The sequence below is a fragment of the Schistocerca piceifrons genome, chromosome 2 (genome assembly GCF_021461385.2).
Source record: "Schistocerca piceifrons isolate TAMUIC-IGC-003096 chromosome 2, iqSchPice1.1, whole genome shotgun sequence".
Taxonomy (NCBI): Eukaryota; Metazoa; Arthropoda; class Insecta; order Orthoptera; family Acrididae; genus Schistocerca; species Schistocerca piceifrons.
The window spans coordinates 548,517,072-548,533,423 of record NC_060139.1 but is presented as its reverse complement, the minus strand read 5'-3'; the positions used below and the strand labels follow the sequence as shown (position 1 = coordinate 548,533,423).

Sequence of the window (16,352 nt, the reverse complement as noted above, 5' to 3'; positions counted from 1 at the left end):
TAATAGATGATAGTACTCCTTCCACTTTATCATTTCTCAAGACAGTTAACATTTCCTATTTTCAAAACATAAATTTTAAATTCGCAAAAAATTTCAAATTTTCATAGTTTATTTTTAAAAAAAGAACCTTAGAAGGGTGTATGAATTAATGATATTAATCATGTCTCATAGTATTGGGAACAAAGTATTTATTGAAAATAAATTCAGATCTCTATCACTTTAGGTTTCTTTATTTCAGTTTTTCAATTTCCCCTTTCATTACAACATTTTCACAAATACTCTCATTTAGAGAGATCTGTAGTGTTTTCACAAATCCTCAGAAAATCAAAATATGTAGTTTTGGAGAGGTATCATGTGGGACTTTAACATACATTTTTTTCAGCAAACTTTGAAATAGTGATGTGACACATTCACTCTTGATCTGTATGATTTGAGATGAAATCGCCTATTTTGAAACTCTCACTTGTCAGTCAAGGAACCATACAAAAAGATGCTGTTTACTCATTTCCTCAAGAAAAATAGTGAAATATGAAACTTCCTGGCAGATTAAAACTGTGTGCCCGACCGAGACTCGAACTCGGGACCTTTGCCTTTCGCGGGCAAGTGCTCTACCATCTGAGCTACCGGAGCACGACTCACGCCCGGTACTCACAGCTTTACTTCTGCCAGTATCTCGTCTCCTACCTTCCAAACTTTACAGAAGCTCTCCTGCAGGTTCGCAGGAGAGCTTCTGTAAAGTTTGGAAGGTTGGAGACGAGATACTGGCAGAAGTAAAGCTGTGAGTACCGGGCGTGAGTCGTGCTCCGGTAGCTCAGATGGTAGAGCACTTGCCCGCGAAAGGCAAAGGTCCCGAGTTCGAGTCTCGATCGGGCACACAGTTTTAATCTGCCAGGAAGTTTCATATCAGCGCACACTCCGCTGCAGAGTGAAAATCTCATTCTGGATAGTGAAATATGTTTCTTGATTACTCAAATGTTTCATCTGGAGTCAATGAAAGTTATTTTGTGCAGAATAAACTATTATTTCATTAACATAATTCAGTACACTTTTTTTTTTCTCCTTCTGAAAACTGCAGGCTTTATGTACCATCTTTCAACCTTAAATCCTTGATGTACCCTATTTAGATTTCACTTCTCTTGAGTCCTGTTATTCACAGACTGATTATATAAGATTTGTTTGGTCACTATTGGTGATTATTTTTATTCAAAATTGGAGAAATGGAGGGGACAATGTCAAGGACCAAATGAAACAGAATGAAAGCAATTAAAATTGACTTACATTAAGGTTACATCCAAAATCCATCATGGTCACTGAGAGTTGGGTGCCATTCCTATTAAATGGCATTTCAACCCTCCTAGTGAAGATAAGGTGAAAGAGAAATACATAACTCGGTATTATCAGGTAATTAGCTAGTTGTATGATAAGATTAAAGAGTTTAGACATTAGGGGAAAAATCAAATTGTAAGTCTTCATACGACATTTGCCCATTTATCTGAAAGGAGACAATAAATGACGTGTACCGTAATTAAAAATGACACACAATTCGTTTTTAGCATTATATCATGTCCTAGTCCTACTTCTTCCTGGGTCGGATTGTGAACAAGAATCTCCATCATTATCTCTCTCTCCACCACTTCTCTCCATTGTTAAGTTCATCTTGTGGTTTTCCTCCCCTCTTCTCTGTGGATGCCCTCACTGTATCTAGCTCTTTCTGGGTCTTCCTCATGGTCTCTTCTGGAAACCTTTTAGTAATCCCCCCCCCCCCTTTCCCCTCGCCCTCACAACTTTGCTGTCTCGCATTTTCATCATGTAGCCTCGCCACTTCAACTTTATTTCCCACCCATTTTCTGACCTCTTCATTTCTGGTTTTAATCTTTTTGTACTGCCCTTATACTTCATGAAAATTTCATCGCTGCCACTGCCATTCCGTTCCCTTTCCTTTCTCTTGTTGTCCATGTATGAGGTGCATATTCAGGTTCATAATAGTTTGAAAAAACAAGGTAATTATGAAGTCCATGAAACATTTTTTTTAAAATTAGTATAGATAAATGGCTAAGTATAACATAAAAAATAATGCAGTTGCCAATCAATAGTAAGTGTGCAAACAGTTTTCTGGGGTGAGTTTTGCAAGACACCACCAGTTTTCAACAGCATTGTGAAGTGCTACAAGAAATTTTATGATTATATTTGTTCAATGCAGAATGTTCAGGCTAACGGGGAATGTCAGAACAGACAGATGCCATGTGAGGGATATTCAGTTGATTGTTCTGTGCTGAGACCAACAAGGCAGTCTATGGACCCTTCATCTTTGCTGAGGGTACTGTAAATAGTAATACCTATCTCAACATGGTGCAATTGTGGCTCATTTCATCTTTCAGCAAGAGAGCACCCATCCACATTCCCACAATTGCATATGAGATTGCATGAATGAGATGTAGCCATGTCGTAGGATAGGGCATGTTGCAGCCAGTGACCTGGCACTACGCGAGTAGCCACCGTCTTGGGATTTTTTTCTTGTGGGGTTACATCAAGGACAGTGTTTATTTTCTGCCTCTACCACAGAACCTTGAATACTTGCGACATCACATTGCAGCAGTTGTTCTTACGGTCACTGCAGGTATGCAGGGTTGGGTAAGGGCAGAATTGGACTACCAATTGGGCATGTCCCGTGTGACGAAGAGTGGGCACATAGAACATTTATAAACATTGTGAACACCACTCTGAGAATTTGACTTTCATATACTGTATCATTTCTTACATTGCTCATGGACATTTATCTGCAGTGACTCTTCGAAATGTTTCATGGACTTTATACACTGTTCAGTTGCATTAATGTGACGACCTATAAAAAATCTGAATAAACCCTTCTGCAGCACGGACCACTGCAAGGAGGAGAATCAGTGAGGTTCTGGAAGATACCAACAGGCATGTGGAGCTAAGTTTCTTGGTTAAGGATCCATAGTGGTCCCACAGATTCTCAGTTGGGTTTAAATCCAGAGTGTTTGGTGGTCAGGAAAGTACGGTAAATGCATCCAGGTGCTCCTTGAACCACACACATACACTGCGAGCTGTGTGACATGTTGCAATGTTGTGCTGATAGATGACATCGTCACAAAGAAAAACAGTCATTGTGCCAAGGAAAAATAGACTGCATGTAGTGGTGAACATGGTCCCCATGGATAGATGCATGAACCTGGCACCTGCTGCAGAGGCCCGCACACAGCGAAGTTCACTGAACAGTCATTGGGAAGATATTTTTGGTAGCCCCTTGGTTCATCTGGGCTGTCAGTTGGTCAACAATTGGAAATCTATTCACCTGTAGAGATCTCTGCAGCTCTTGTTCACACACACACTTGTTACACACTTTGAAATGGCCCATGGCGCACCACAGTTGCCTCAGCATCAGTTTTGGATAGCGCCATTTTACCATGCACGATATACTTTAACCACAGCAGCAGACGAACATTTTGCAAACTTAGCCATTTCAGAAATGCTTGCACTCTTGGCCCCAAAGCCCTTTTGGACATTGGATAAATCATTCTGCTTCCACATTATAACAAAGACCTCAGTGTTTAGTGCATCCCCCCAACATGCTTTGTATACCCTCTACTGCCAGTTCTGCCACCTGCTGTTTGTGAGTAGTTATAGCACAATGAAGTCGAACATAGGCAGTGATCACAGTAATGTGACTGGACTGTATAATTACCATTTAGAAATTTTGTACATTCCTTTGGGACATCTCTGATCCACAGAACACCTCTTACAGTTCGACAGAAGTTGTTTGCTGTTGCATTTTCCCAAATTTATTTGCTATCCTGCCATCACACTTCTTAAGTACTTGAAACTTTTGGTTGTCATCACTATTGTTTTTCTCTTCTCAGTGCTTACTCCTGTCCCAAATTTTTCTCTCTCTTGGTTCCATACACATACTTGTCTTTGTACTTTGAATTTGTTCTTACCCTGTATTACTATGACATCTGCAAACAACATGGCTTTTGCTGCATCTCTTCCTGATTTCTGTTTAATATTTTGTTGATTTTAGTCCATGTCTACGATGAATAATATGAGGTACAGCGCACTTCCACGCTGTAGAATGGTTTCAACTGGGAACAATTTTGTTTCTCCTATACCAGTCTTCAATCTCTAGCACAATTTTGTAGCTTTTATCATTTGCACATCTACTTTACTAAGTTGTTCATCATCTATGTTTTGCAACCTGAATGTTGAGGCATGCTCTCATTGGCTTTCTCAATATCAATAAATGTCATTGTCTTGTCCTTTCCAGTTTCCCATATTTTATCCACCAAATGTCTTAATGTAAGATTAGGTCAAACATTGATCTGTCTGTCTTCAAAATATACTCTATTTCCTTCTAGTTTCATTTCATTCTTTCTTCTAAAAATCTCATTAAGATCTAAGCTACATGCACATTAAGAGTGATCTTTGTAATTATTACATTCCTTCTCATTGCCTTTCTTAAATATGGGGAAAATTGACTCTTTGGCTCTCTTCTGAGATTTCTTTCCTGTTCCACTTTATTCTAAATACTCTATATGGCCATTGTAACATTAATGGTCCTAATGCTTTTATTATTTCTGTGGGCACCTCATACCCTCCTGCTGCTTCACCATACTTCAATCTTGCATATGCTCTAATAATAATCAGTCTGTTAAGGAAATATTAAATCTACCTTAATATGAGATGAGTAGTGATGATTATTGGTAATAATATGCAAGTATTGGGAAAAAATAGGAAAAGAAAGAAAAGTCTCAACAACAAATCAGTCATGATATTTGAACAAGTGGAGAAGAGAGAAAGGAAGTAGTTCACAACCAGCAGGAGAAATACTACTGTCAACTGTGATAAAGGGGTACTGAAGCACTCATGTTAAAAATTAATGCACAAAGTAATGAAATTTTGGGCTATTAGAAAATATGGTTCTTATTTTCACTTAATTCGCAGTTCATTGTTCATTCCAAAGTTTCTACTTTGTTTTTACAAGATTTAAGATAATGGAACCTTTTTTTTATATAATTGGTGTAATTAATAGTGAAAAGATACTTCATGAACTGTATATAACAATTGTCTATTACAACTGTGGTTTTATGTCACTGCTTCAGCAGATAATTATGAATTTTTCGAGAATATCATCGTAATTTTTTAAGCTTAAGGAGTAAATTTTATGAAGATAGTTAATAGGCATAACGTGTTTCATAGTTATTATTGTTAGAGTAACTTAATAGTGAAGGCAACAAAAAATTTCATACTGTTAATGTAAGATCTGTTCTTAATCATTTACAGCTCTAAATAAACATTGTATTTTAACAGAGAAAGCTAATAACAATTGTTTTGTAACATGAGTACTGGTACTTCTGTGTTTTATTTTGGTAAAGGATTTTTTTTTTTTTTTTTTTTTTTTTTTTTTTTTTTTAATTTTATTTCATAGATGATGCTGCAAGAATTATATCAGCCGGTGGTTTCTATGTGAATCAACAAAGATGTACAAATTTAAGTGAAGTTTTAACTTTGGGCACTCATATATTGCTTAATAACATTACACTTCTTCGTGTTGGTGAGTAGAAAATCTATAATGTCTTAAGGGACCTTTGTATATGATGTTAAAGTGATTCACTGTGAATTTACTCGTGTATCCCAATAAAGCTTGAAACAATCCTCGTATTTTATCATTTTCTATCTATTATACATTATGATACTAATGCAGCCTTGTTAATACTCTTACATTACTTGCCTGTTTCAGGGAAGAGGAAGTATTTTGTCGTAAAGTGGAAGATCTGAAGCAAAGTTGGGCATTCATTATGATGCGAATCTTTTAGAACTGAAAACATTTGATTATTTTGCAAAGCTAAATAAAGTTTTTTGCTAATATTTTTAATCACTAGCAGTTAATGGCCCTAATGTAATGTGATGCTGTTCTTTCCTATAAAAAAGTTCACAAAGTTTGATCTTGCAGCACAAGTTTTAGGACTGTAACCTAAGTGTATTAAGTACTTTGGTGAGATCATAATGAAGAGCAGGAAAGTCTGATAGCAGTGATTCAACAACAGATATGAGATCTGTATTTATAGATTTTTGCCTTTGTGTCTCTGCATCCAAAGCATGTTCTGTGCGATATAGTAGGCGATGTTTACCAGCCTTGACATCACCAAACATTTTGGCCTTCCTCTGCCGTCGCACCAACAATTCCAGATTCTGTAGAATGAAATATGTTGCTATAGTACAGGTCAGTGACCACTTAAGCATAGAAGTAAAAAATGTACCCAAAACAGCTTTGTCTACATTGCAATACATATAATAGAAACAAATAAAATAAACAAGGAATGTGTATACCTGTCAATGTAACTGAATGTATCGTTACAGTATGACATCTCTCGTAACTTGGTGCTCTGTATGAGTTGGGGAAGTATATACAATACGTAAAGGGAGAAAATAACACTACACAGCAGCAATTGTTCCGTAGTTATAAGGTCTGTACTGCTGTTACAAGTAATTTTACACTGTTAGCTTTTATTGAGATGCAATAAATACAGGGTGTTTCAAAATGATTTACTTGAATTCCCCAGGCGAATATCTCCTACACGAACAAGAACAGAAATCTGGGGTAAATTATACCTTATCCATAGAAATTAAGATTTACCTTGACACAATTGTCTGTTCATGTGGTTGCCATAAGGGGTCCCCAGGGTGCAGCTATCTCACAAGCTTGTTCGTTACACATTTCTGAGAACATGCTGAAAATTTCAAAGCACCACCATACAGGCACCTGCATGTAAGAGCATTTATTAACAATGAGCTACTTAAACAATGTATCGGCCATAAGGGACTTATGGATCTTACATTGCAACATTCTCCTCCAAGGTCACTTGATCTAATGGTATATGATTTTGAGGTGTGTGTGTGTGTGTGTGTGTGTGTGTGTGTGTGTGTGTGTGTGTGTGTGTTTGTGTTTGAAACACTCCATCACATGATTTCCCTAAATCGCTTCAGGTAAATGCCATGATGGTTCCTTTCAAAAGGCACAGCTGACTTCCTTCCCCACCCTTCCTTATCCGATGGGACCGATGACCTCGCTATTTAATCCCTTCCCCCAAACCAATCAACCAATCAGCAGTAATTCGAGACATGCTTCACGCTTGCAAATGTATGCATTGAGTCTATCATCTGGATGGGTGTAAGTCTAGTTGGGGGGAGGGGGGGGGATACATTGAATATTTGTGAAAGGTACATGAACACTTTGATCCTAAACAAAATTGTAAAAAGTACCAAAAGGTTGTACATGCATGCATGTAAAAGATATGCCTTTGTAAATGAAAATATAAAGTTTGTAGCCTTATGCATAATTAATATAGTTTTTGAAACTGGATGAACCTTTGGAACCACTTTGTCTAATTTAAAATTCTAGGTTAGATGCTAACTGTTTCATCTCTATTACAATACTAGTTAAATAAGTTTACCTGATGCTTTTGTAGTTGACCATCCTGCAGCTGTTTGTCAATTTGCTGGGTCACCTCCTCCAACTGCTTTAATTGTGCTTGCTTCTCTGTCAGCCTTTGGAGAACATCCTCATGTCGTTTCTTTCTTTCTATGACAGTACGTTCAGCATGTCGTGTTTCCTGATAGGAACAGTGAATGCAAGATTCTAGAGAAGAAGCATTGCCATTTAGTTAATGTGCTTATCAATTTGGAATTCCCAAGCACAATTCTAAAGGAAACTTTTGATAACCGTATCATATACAGTGACTTTTGAACAACTCAATAAATGTTTCAATTACTGGATAATATTAACAATCAGAGCTCTTGATGCACTTGCAATTTATGAGGCAAACATGAAGGCAAGTAGCACTGAAAACAGTTTGGCCTAACTCCATTCAAAAAATTTCCCAATATGCTTAACAAAATATATGATGAATGAGAAAATTTAGGAGAAATTATCTCGACAGAAAATGATATCAGAGTTAGGATTTACTCTGCCCAATCTCCTTGAAAAGGTAAAACCAACTGAAGCAACCTATCTGCAAATGACAATGCCCAAATTCTTTTCAACAAAAATCTGGCATTTGACTGTGTGTGAATAGACACACTTTAAAATGATAACACTATCCACCATGTTGATATAACAATAAATTAATACATTGAGTGATGGTAGAACTGCAATGACTGCATAGAGACAGGAACATTGTTTGGTACAGTGTAAACACATTAACAGACATAACAGAGCCTTTCTGAAGAGTGGCTCTGTTTAAAGTTATTGAAGAGTTAGGTCCACAGTACATAGTTCCAGTAGACAGGACAGTTAACATAGCATGTGTGATACCATAACAATGCTGTGGTTGGTCGCTACTGTATCTTGCAGAGGAAGTTGGCTGTTAGGCGTATGGCCTACATCCCATGCCACAGGATTTATAACAATGGCAGTCTCATCCTCTGCAAATTTCCCTTTTATTTTGTTCCATTTACACAAACTGATTATGTTCGTCAGAGAGAGCAGTGATAGAGTGATATGTTGCAGACACTGGAAAGGCTTACTAACAGCCAGGAATTTTGCAGCCATTTGTATGATGAAGGCAAAATCTAAACCGATATTAATAGGCTGTGAGAGAGAATCATGGTAACATGGAATATAAGAAATCAAGAGTAGATACCAAAAATAGAAAGAAGCTTAAAACATCATTTTCCTGAAGTGATTGGGGACAGCTACGGAAAAAATCTAAATTCACATTTGGAAAATCCAGGATGGAATGTAACAACATTATGAAAAGGAAACTTGGTACTCACTGTATAGCAGAGATGCTGAGATGCAGTGAGGCACAACAAAAAGACTCACAAATAAGCTTTTGGCCAATGAGGCCTTTGTCAAAAATAGACCACACACACACACGACTGCAGTTTCTGGCAGCTGAAGCCATACTGTGAGCAGCAGCAGCAGCAGCAGTGCATGATGGAAGTGGCAACTGGGTGGGGGTAAGGAGGAGGCTGGGACGGGGAAGGGGAGGGATAGCAGGGTAGATGTGGGGGACATCCTTCCACCACCACCTACTCCAGTCTTTCTAACCCATCAAAGGCAGTGCTACCTGTGAAACCAGTTATGTGATCTACAAGCTAAGCTGCAACCACTGTGCTGCATTCTATGTGGGCATGAAAAGCAACGAGCTGTCTGTTCGCATTGAATGGCCACCGACAAACTGGCCAAGATACAAGTGGGCTACCCTGATGCTGAGCACACTGCCCAACGTGACATCCTTCATTCCAATGGCTGCTTCACAGCCTGTGCCATAAGGATCCTTCCCACCAACACCAGCTTTTCTGAATTGTGCAGGTGGGAACTCTCCCTGCAATATATCATATGCTCTTGTAACCCTCCTGACCTCAACCTTTGGTAGTCATTATACTCAGCCATCCAGCCCCTTCCCTGTTTCCATTCCAGCACTACACAGCCCTCATTCCACCAACACACCCAGTCTTTTTACTTCTCTCCTTTTCTGCTACCCCCCACCCACCCCCTGCCCCCACCCTCCACCTCTCCCCTGCCCTCCGTCTAACCTCCCGACTGTACCTAGCTGTCCTAACCTCTCTCCATCTCGTCCCTGTGTGCTCCTCAGTAGCACTTCACTGTCCTCCCCCACCCCTACCCTACTATCCCCCCCCCACCTTCCCTACTATCCCTCTCCCCCCCCCCCCCCCCACCGAGCCACCACTCCCATCATGCACAGCTGCTGCTGCCGCCAGGGACTGCAGGTGTGTGTGGTGTGTGTGTGTGTGTGTGTGTGTGTGTGTGTGTGTGTGTGTGTGTGTGTGTGTGTAAGCTTATTTGTGATAGTCTTTATGTTGTGCCTATCTGCGACTCAACATCTCCACTATATGGTGAGTAGCAACTTTCCTTTTCATGATACTGTTAAATTAACATTTGAATATATGTTGTCAGGATAGGCCAGCTGTCTTTTTGGAGGCTTATTTCTTATCATAAATATATCTATAATATTCAGTGAGATTATTACCAATTCTAAAGGTGAAATAATTTGGGTTTAGGGAAGCATTAAAAGGGGATCAAACATGATAATCAGATGTCTTGATACATCACCTGTGTCAAAGAGCTATAGAGCATGGCAGATGGTACCCAGTACCACTACTAGTCATTTATTTCCCCACTCCACTCTTAGATAGAGCAAGGGAAAAATGACTGTCCATATACCTCCATATGAGCCCTAATTTCTCATGTCTTATCTTTCTGGTCCTTACATAAAATTTATGCTGGTGGCAGTAGGATCATTCTGCAGTCAGCTTCAAATACTCTCTAAATTTTCTCAGTAGTATTACTCAAAAAGAGCATCACCTTTCCTCCAGGGATTCTCATTTGAGTTCCTGAAGCATCTCCATAATACTTGCGTGTTGTTTGAACCTACTGGTAACAAATACAGCAGTCCACCTCTGAATTGCTTCAGTGTCTTCCTTTAATCTGACCTGGGACAGCTCCAAAACTGAGAATATGTCGCAGCAGTCCTCTTTACAGATGAACCACTCTTTTCTAAAATTCTCCCAATAAACCAAAGTTGACTATTCCCCTACCCTATCACAAACCTTACATGCTCATTCCATTTCTAATACTGTACCGAACATTACAGGTTAGCTTTTCCTACTCATCCACATTAACATACTTTTTTTACATTTAGAGCCAGCTGTCATTCATCACACCAACTAGAAGTTTTGTCTAAGTAATCTTGTAGCAAACAGTCACTCATCTTCGACACCTTCCCATACATCGCAGCATCATCAGCAAACAGTCACAGATTTCTGCCAACCCTGTCTGCCAGATTATTTATTTATGTAGAAAACAATAATGGTCCTATCACACTTCCCTGGGGCACTCCTGACAATACCCTTGATGAACACTTGCTGTTGAGGACAATGCACTGGGTTCTATTACTTAAGATTTCTTTGAGCCACTCACATATCTGGGAACCTATCCCGTATGCTTGTACCTTCATTGACAGTCTGCAGTGGGATACCCAGTGTGTAAAATGCTTTTTGGAAATCCAGAAATATGGAATCTGCCTGCTGTTCTTCATCCATAGCTTGCAGTGTATCATATGAGAAAAGGGCAAGCTGAGTTTCACATGAGTGATGCCTTCTAAAATCGTGCTCATTTGTGGACATAAGCTTTACAGTCTCAAGGAAATTTATAATATTCAAACACAGAAATGCTCTAGAATTCTGCAGTAAACTGTTGTTAAGGATATTGGTCTGTAATTTTGTGGGTCCACTCTTTTACTCTCCTTATACACATGAGTCACCTGTGCTTTTTTCCTGTTGCTTGTGACTTTGCACTGGTTGAGCTATTCGAGATAAATGCAAGCTAAGTAAGGGGCCAATGCCGTAGTGTACTCTTTGTAAAATGAAACTGGGATTCCATCCAGACCTGCCAACTTATTAATTTTCAACTCTTTCATTTGTATCTCTATGCCAGGGATTCCGTGCGATGGTCAAATGATGGTATGCTAGTATGACTCTCCTGTGTGAAAAATTTTTTAAATGCAGAATTTAAAACTTTGGGTTTCGTTTTGCTACCTTTAACTGCCACATCAAATTGGTCATAGAAAGCTTCTGCTGACAAGTAGATTTGAACTTTTTTGATTCAGTTAACAAGTTGTAATCAGTAACCTTACAGCTGTTATAGCAGCTGTAACTGTTAGTGTTGAAAGATTGTTAAGAAAAGCGCTGAGCTATCCTGATAAGAAATAGGTACCATTCATTAATCTGTGGAAGAAAATGTGGAGTATCAAATTCAAGATTATTATGGGATATACATTAGATACTCTTTTCTAAAAAAAAGTTTGAGGATACTCTGACATGGGATATAATGCAGCGAAAATCAGTTATAACTGAAGCATGGGATACCACCCGTCTGCTTTTAGCCATGACGTCATCAACATGTCGAACTACAAAAAAAATGGTATCGGACTCTTCAGTTGACTTTACAGCTCAACTGAAGCAGGCGATACCGAGAAACGCACACACACATACAAGAGAAAGTGGTATCGAACACTTCAGTTTACATCACCTCAAATGAAGCATGCGATTTGAGTGTACGCAATCCGTTTAGTACTACCATCGCCCACTATTAGCGGGCGAAGGCACTACATTCTGGTCGAACTGGCTGCCAGGGATTCAGTTGTCGAGAACGATTCCCGCAGCTTCGAAATGCTTGAAACAGTCAATGACATCGATTTTCCCACCAAAAACTGCACTAGTATCATTCGTATTGCAATTACCAACACGAGAAATTAAATAAAAAATTTACGTCCGTGAAATAAATCTTTGGCACTCTTCCAAGTTCTCAACATTGTAAAAAATTACTTTGTCGACGAAAAAGTTTTAGGGGTACGCATCCCCCAGTGTTCCCCCAGAAAAACAGCACTGCATACATATGTGCTGGGCAAAGTTGTGAGATATGGGAAAGATCTGCTATGGTTCAATAGCTCACATAAACAAAGAAAGTTTCATCATATTACATCTGTTGTGTTCCTTGGAACCCACACAGAGTGATCTCTGGGATGTGGAAAGACTTCAAGGATGAACATTTAATTTAATTTACATGCTATACAATGAAGTGACATTTCATTACTCTATTACAGTGCTAATTCTAATTATACTTTACCTAAAACATTAATTATTCCAAATTATTCACTGAATGCAAATTGCATGTCATCAGTTGCAATGGTTATAGATGTATTACCCTAGTGACATGTGAAAATTTGTGATAGATCAGGACTTGAACTTGGATTTCCTGCTTATCACGAGCAGTCGCCTTAACAATTTCAGTTATCAGTGTACACTGCCTGGCTGATCCAAATCCCCATATTTCACCGTCCACGTCCTTATATTGTAGTCTTATGTACGTCTCCCTTTAACCTCGCAACATTACTTGATTTGTGCTCAGGAGACTGACACTACCACAAGGAAATGAGACCATTTTTATCATCCTGTGTCCCATCTCGACTTATGATACTTACCTATGACCTGACAACCAGAAAGCTGCATGAAATATTATTCCACGTAATTCACTGAATGTGAATTTCATGAGATCAGCTGCAATGGAGGGTGTTCTTAAATAAACACCAGGTGTAACTCTTATAACACGCTCATGTATGCATAAAATACTATCCCTGTAACTTGAATTTACCCAGAAATTGGTTACATAATTCGTTACTGAATGAAAATATGTACAATAAACTAGTTTCTTTATTTTTAATTAATCTACACCAGTAACCGTGTGTACTGCAAAACAGCTACTTAAAATAAATCCAAAGCGTTGTTAATAAACAAAAGCCAAACACACAGAGAACAGTGAAAGCCATGTACACTGAATCTGAAAATAAAATTCTGCTTGTCAGTCTAAAAAGCATCCTAAGGTGTTTTGGTCAAGTCATTCAGTGCATCAACTGTAGAGTTGCTCAATGATCATAGGGACATCAAAACAGAACCTACTAAGAGAAGGTCAAACCACTCAATGACTTCTTAACTTGTTTCACTGAAGAAGATTGTACTATACTTACTCCTTTCAACCATTGCAGAAATGCCAAAATGACATATGTTAAGATAAGTAATCAGAGAATACGAAATCAACAAAAATCACCAATGCAGGAAAAGTGTCTGGATCTCATGAGATACCTGTATAGTTGTGTAGAGATTATGCAAGGAACCTTCATCTCCTTATAGCAGCAATTAACTGTAGGCTATTGTAATAACGAAGTTTTCCAAGTGATTGGAAATATGGCAGAAATCAATCCTGAAAATTTCTGGCAGATTAAAAATGTGTGCTAGACTGAGACTTGGAATTGAGACCTTTGCCTTTCATGGTTAAGTGCCTTACCAAATGAGTTACCCAAGCATGACTCGCGGTCCATCCTCACCACTTCATTTCCACCAGAACCTTATCTCCAAACTTCACAAAAGCTCTCCTGTGTAACTTCACAACTTAATCAGTCTTGCAAGTTTCACAGTAGAGTTTCTGTGAAGTTTTGAAGGTAATACATGAGGTACTGGTAGAAATAAAATTAAGGAGAGGGCATGAGTGATGCTTAGGGAGCTCAGTCAGTAGAGCACTTGCCTGAAAAAGGCAAAGGTCCTGAGTTAAAACCCTGGTCCAGCACAGAATTTTAATCTGCCAGGAAGTTACTGTTTTTAAGAATGGCTGATGATCAGAAACACATAACTACAGAACTATACTGCTTACATCAGTCTTTCGGAAAAACATGAAACACATTTTAATGTCACATATTATGATCTTTTTGGAGGCCTACACTTTCCACTGTAGGAATAAACGTGGTGTCTGCAAACAGTGAACTTTTGAATTTCAACCTGTTCTCCTTGTCACTCAGCATGCAGTAGGTTGTGGGACCCAGGTTGGTGCAGTGTAAATTTCCTTATCAATGGCATTTAATACAGTCCCACACTGTTGCCTACTGAACAAAATACACACTTAGGGAATATTGAACTATCTTTGCAGTTCTATTGAGTACTTTGTAGAAGATAAAACTCAGCAAATTATTCTTAATGAGGAGAAGCCATAAGATATAGAAGTAGTTTTGGGTGTGCCCCAAAGGAGTGTTATATTTGCTATTATTGTTCATGACGCATATAAATAGTCTGGTGAATAACACTGAAAATCATGCAAGACTTCATACATGGTGCCTTTGTATATAGACAAATTGCAACATCTGAAAGTTTAAGTTAACCACAGATAGAAATGAAGTGCAACACTTGGTACAAGGGTTGTACTTTGACTTTTAACAGAAACACATGTAATATACTGACCAACAATAGACAGAATGAACCTTTACTGTTTGCACAGGCTACACATACCACCTTTTATTGCATTTCTCAGCCTTGGGACTCATAAATGGCATCATAACTAGCTCATTCTTCTTAGCAAGTCACTATCAGAAATGAAAAAGACAGTGGTAAAATACTATGAAACTAAATTACAAAGTCAAACCAACTTGTACTCATAGTTTGTAATCTAGTTTTCTAATGTTTTACTATCCCCATTTTCTTTCTCTCTAAACAGATCATCCACTGCTAACTTACTAAGTACTTGAAACTGTGTATGATACCATTTGTGTGACCACAGCAGAGAAATTTAATATAAGAATGTTGTTATTCTTTTATTACTTGATTGAGGAGCAAGTACTAGAAATAGTATCAATCATTAAACATCTATAGTTCAAAATAATTTCGTAGACTTTCCCGGTGATTCACTATAATCTTGTAGAATCAGGAGTAAGGGGGGTCATAACTCAGCATCTACATCAGGTGTTTCACAAAAAACGGGGCACACGATGAAGTTGCTGAGTTACGACATCAAAATATTGTGCTGGGAAGACACAGACCACCGGTAGTACACCCAGGTGTACAAGATGATTTATAGTTCGGTCGGCATAAGAAAGTACCTGACGGTTAGTAGCACTGTTACCAGCTTTCAACTGCTAATCACAAATGGCTGCAGGTGACAACAAGGTGATGACAGTGCCCATCTACAGAGGTATGACAACACTGAGGCATTGCCATAGAGATGTTTACAGAATCACATTATGTGATTGGTTCAGGTAGGCACCTGAAACTGCTGTGCCCAGCCTACTGCAACTGTCAGGGATCAACTTACACTGACTCAACTGTAGATGTATGGTTTGGGATCTATGTAAAATGGAATGACTGCATAAAATTAATTGTAGGAATGGCAGATGACATAATGAGATTCCCTGCAAGATTCCTAAGAAAAATATAATCATGAAAACAAGAAGGTTACAATACCTCTATGTAACTGCCTCTGAGTACTGCCCATTGGTCAGGGATCCAACAAGGTACTATTCATAGAAGAGATACAGAAAAAAATCCACTGAAGAGAAAGCAATTTCTTCATTATGGAGATATTCACCATGAAAATTCCAAAAACGTTTGTTTTAAGTAGAGCCGACAACAAAGTACATCCTCTGTTACACCCCCCAAATTGATGATACTGTTAAAATAAGAGAAATATGACCTCATATGGGGAATGTTGATGGCACCCAAAGTGCCATCTTCCATGTACCATTAAGGTGACTTGCAGGTTACATATGTAAATCTCAATAGCTGTACACAGAATTGAACGGATTGGGTTGAATATCTTGCTATTGCCAAACTGGATTTTATACCTGCTCTATTTTATAGATATGAGTGTTGTTTTTAATAATGTTTCAAAATTAGTGTTCAACTGTGTGTACTGGCAGCTAGAAATTATCCGTCATAGGCACTGAGAGAAACTAAATAGGATCCCCATGGCAAGCAACAGCCACAGTGCA

General features: G+C 38.5%; 2 protein-coding genes across 2 annotated transcripts in view; one reads left to right on the top strand and one right to left on the bottom strand.

Annotated features, from left to right (window-relative positions):
- LOC124776220 (tyrosine--tRNA ligase, mitochondrial) overlaps positions 1–6,345 on the top strand; it is a 115,313-nt gene extending 108,968 nt beyond the window's left edge. Inside the window, exons 8-9 of the mRNA XM_047251075.1 lie at positions 5,447–5,572; positions 5,759–6,345. Coding sequence (XP_047107031.1) covers positions 5,447–5,572; positions 5,759–5,796 — 164 coding nt within the window. The 3' untranslated portion in view covers positions 5,797–6,345. The remainder of the gene's footprint in view (positions 1–5,446; positions 5,573–5,758) is intronic.
- Positions 5,964–16,352, bottom strand: part of LOC124776218 (coiled-coil domain-containing protein 40) — a 366,819-nt gene continuing 356,430 nt past the window's right edge. The window contains exons 13-14 of the mRNA XM_047251072.1: positions 7,473–7,631; positions 5,964–6,210 (exon numbers count right to left, since the gene is read on the bottom strand). Coding sequence (XP_047107028.1) covers positions 5,980–6,210; positions 7,473–7,631 — 390 coding nt within the window. The 3' untranslated portion in view covers positions 5,964–5,979. The remainder of the gene's footprint in view (positions 6,211–7,472; positions 7,632–16,352) is intronic.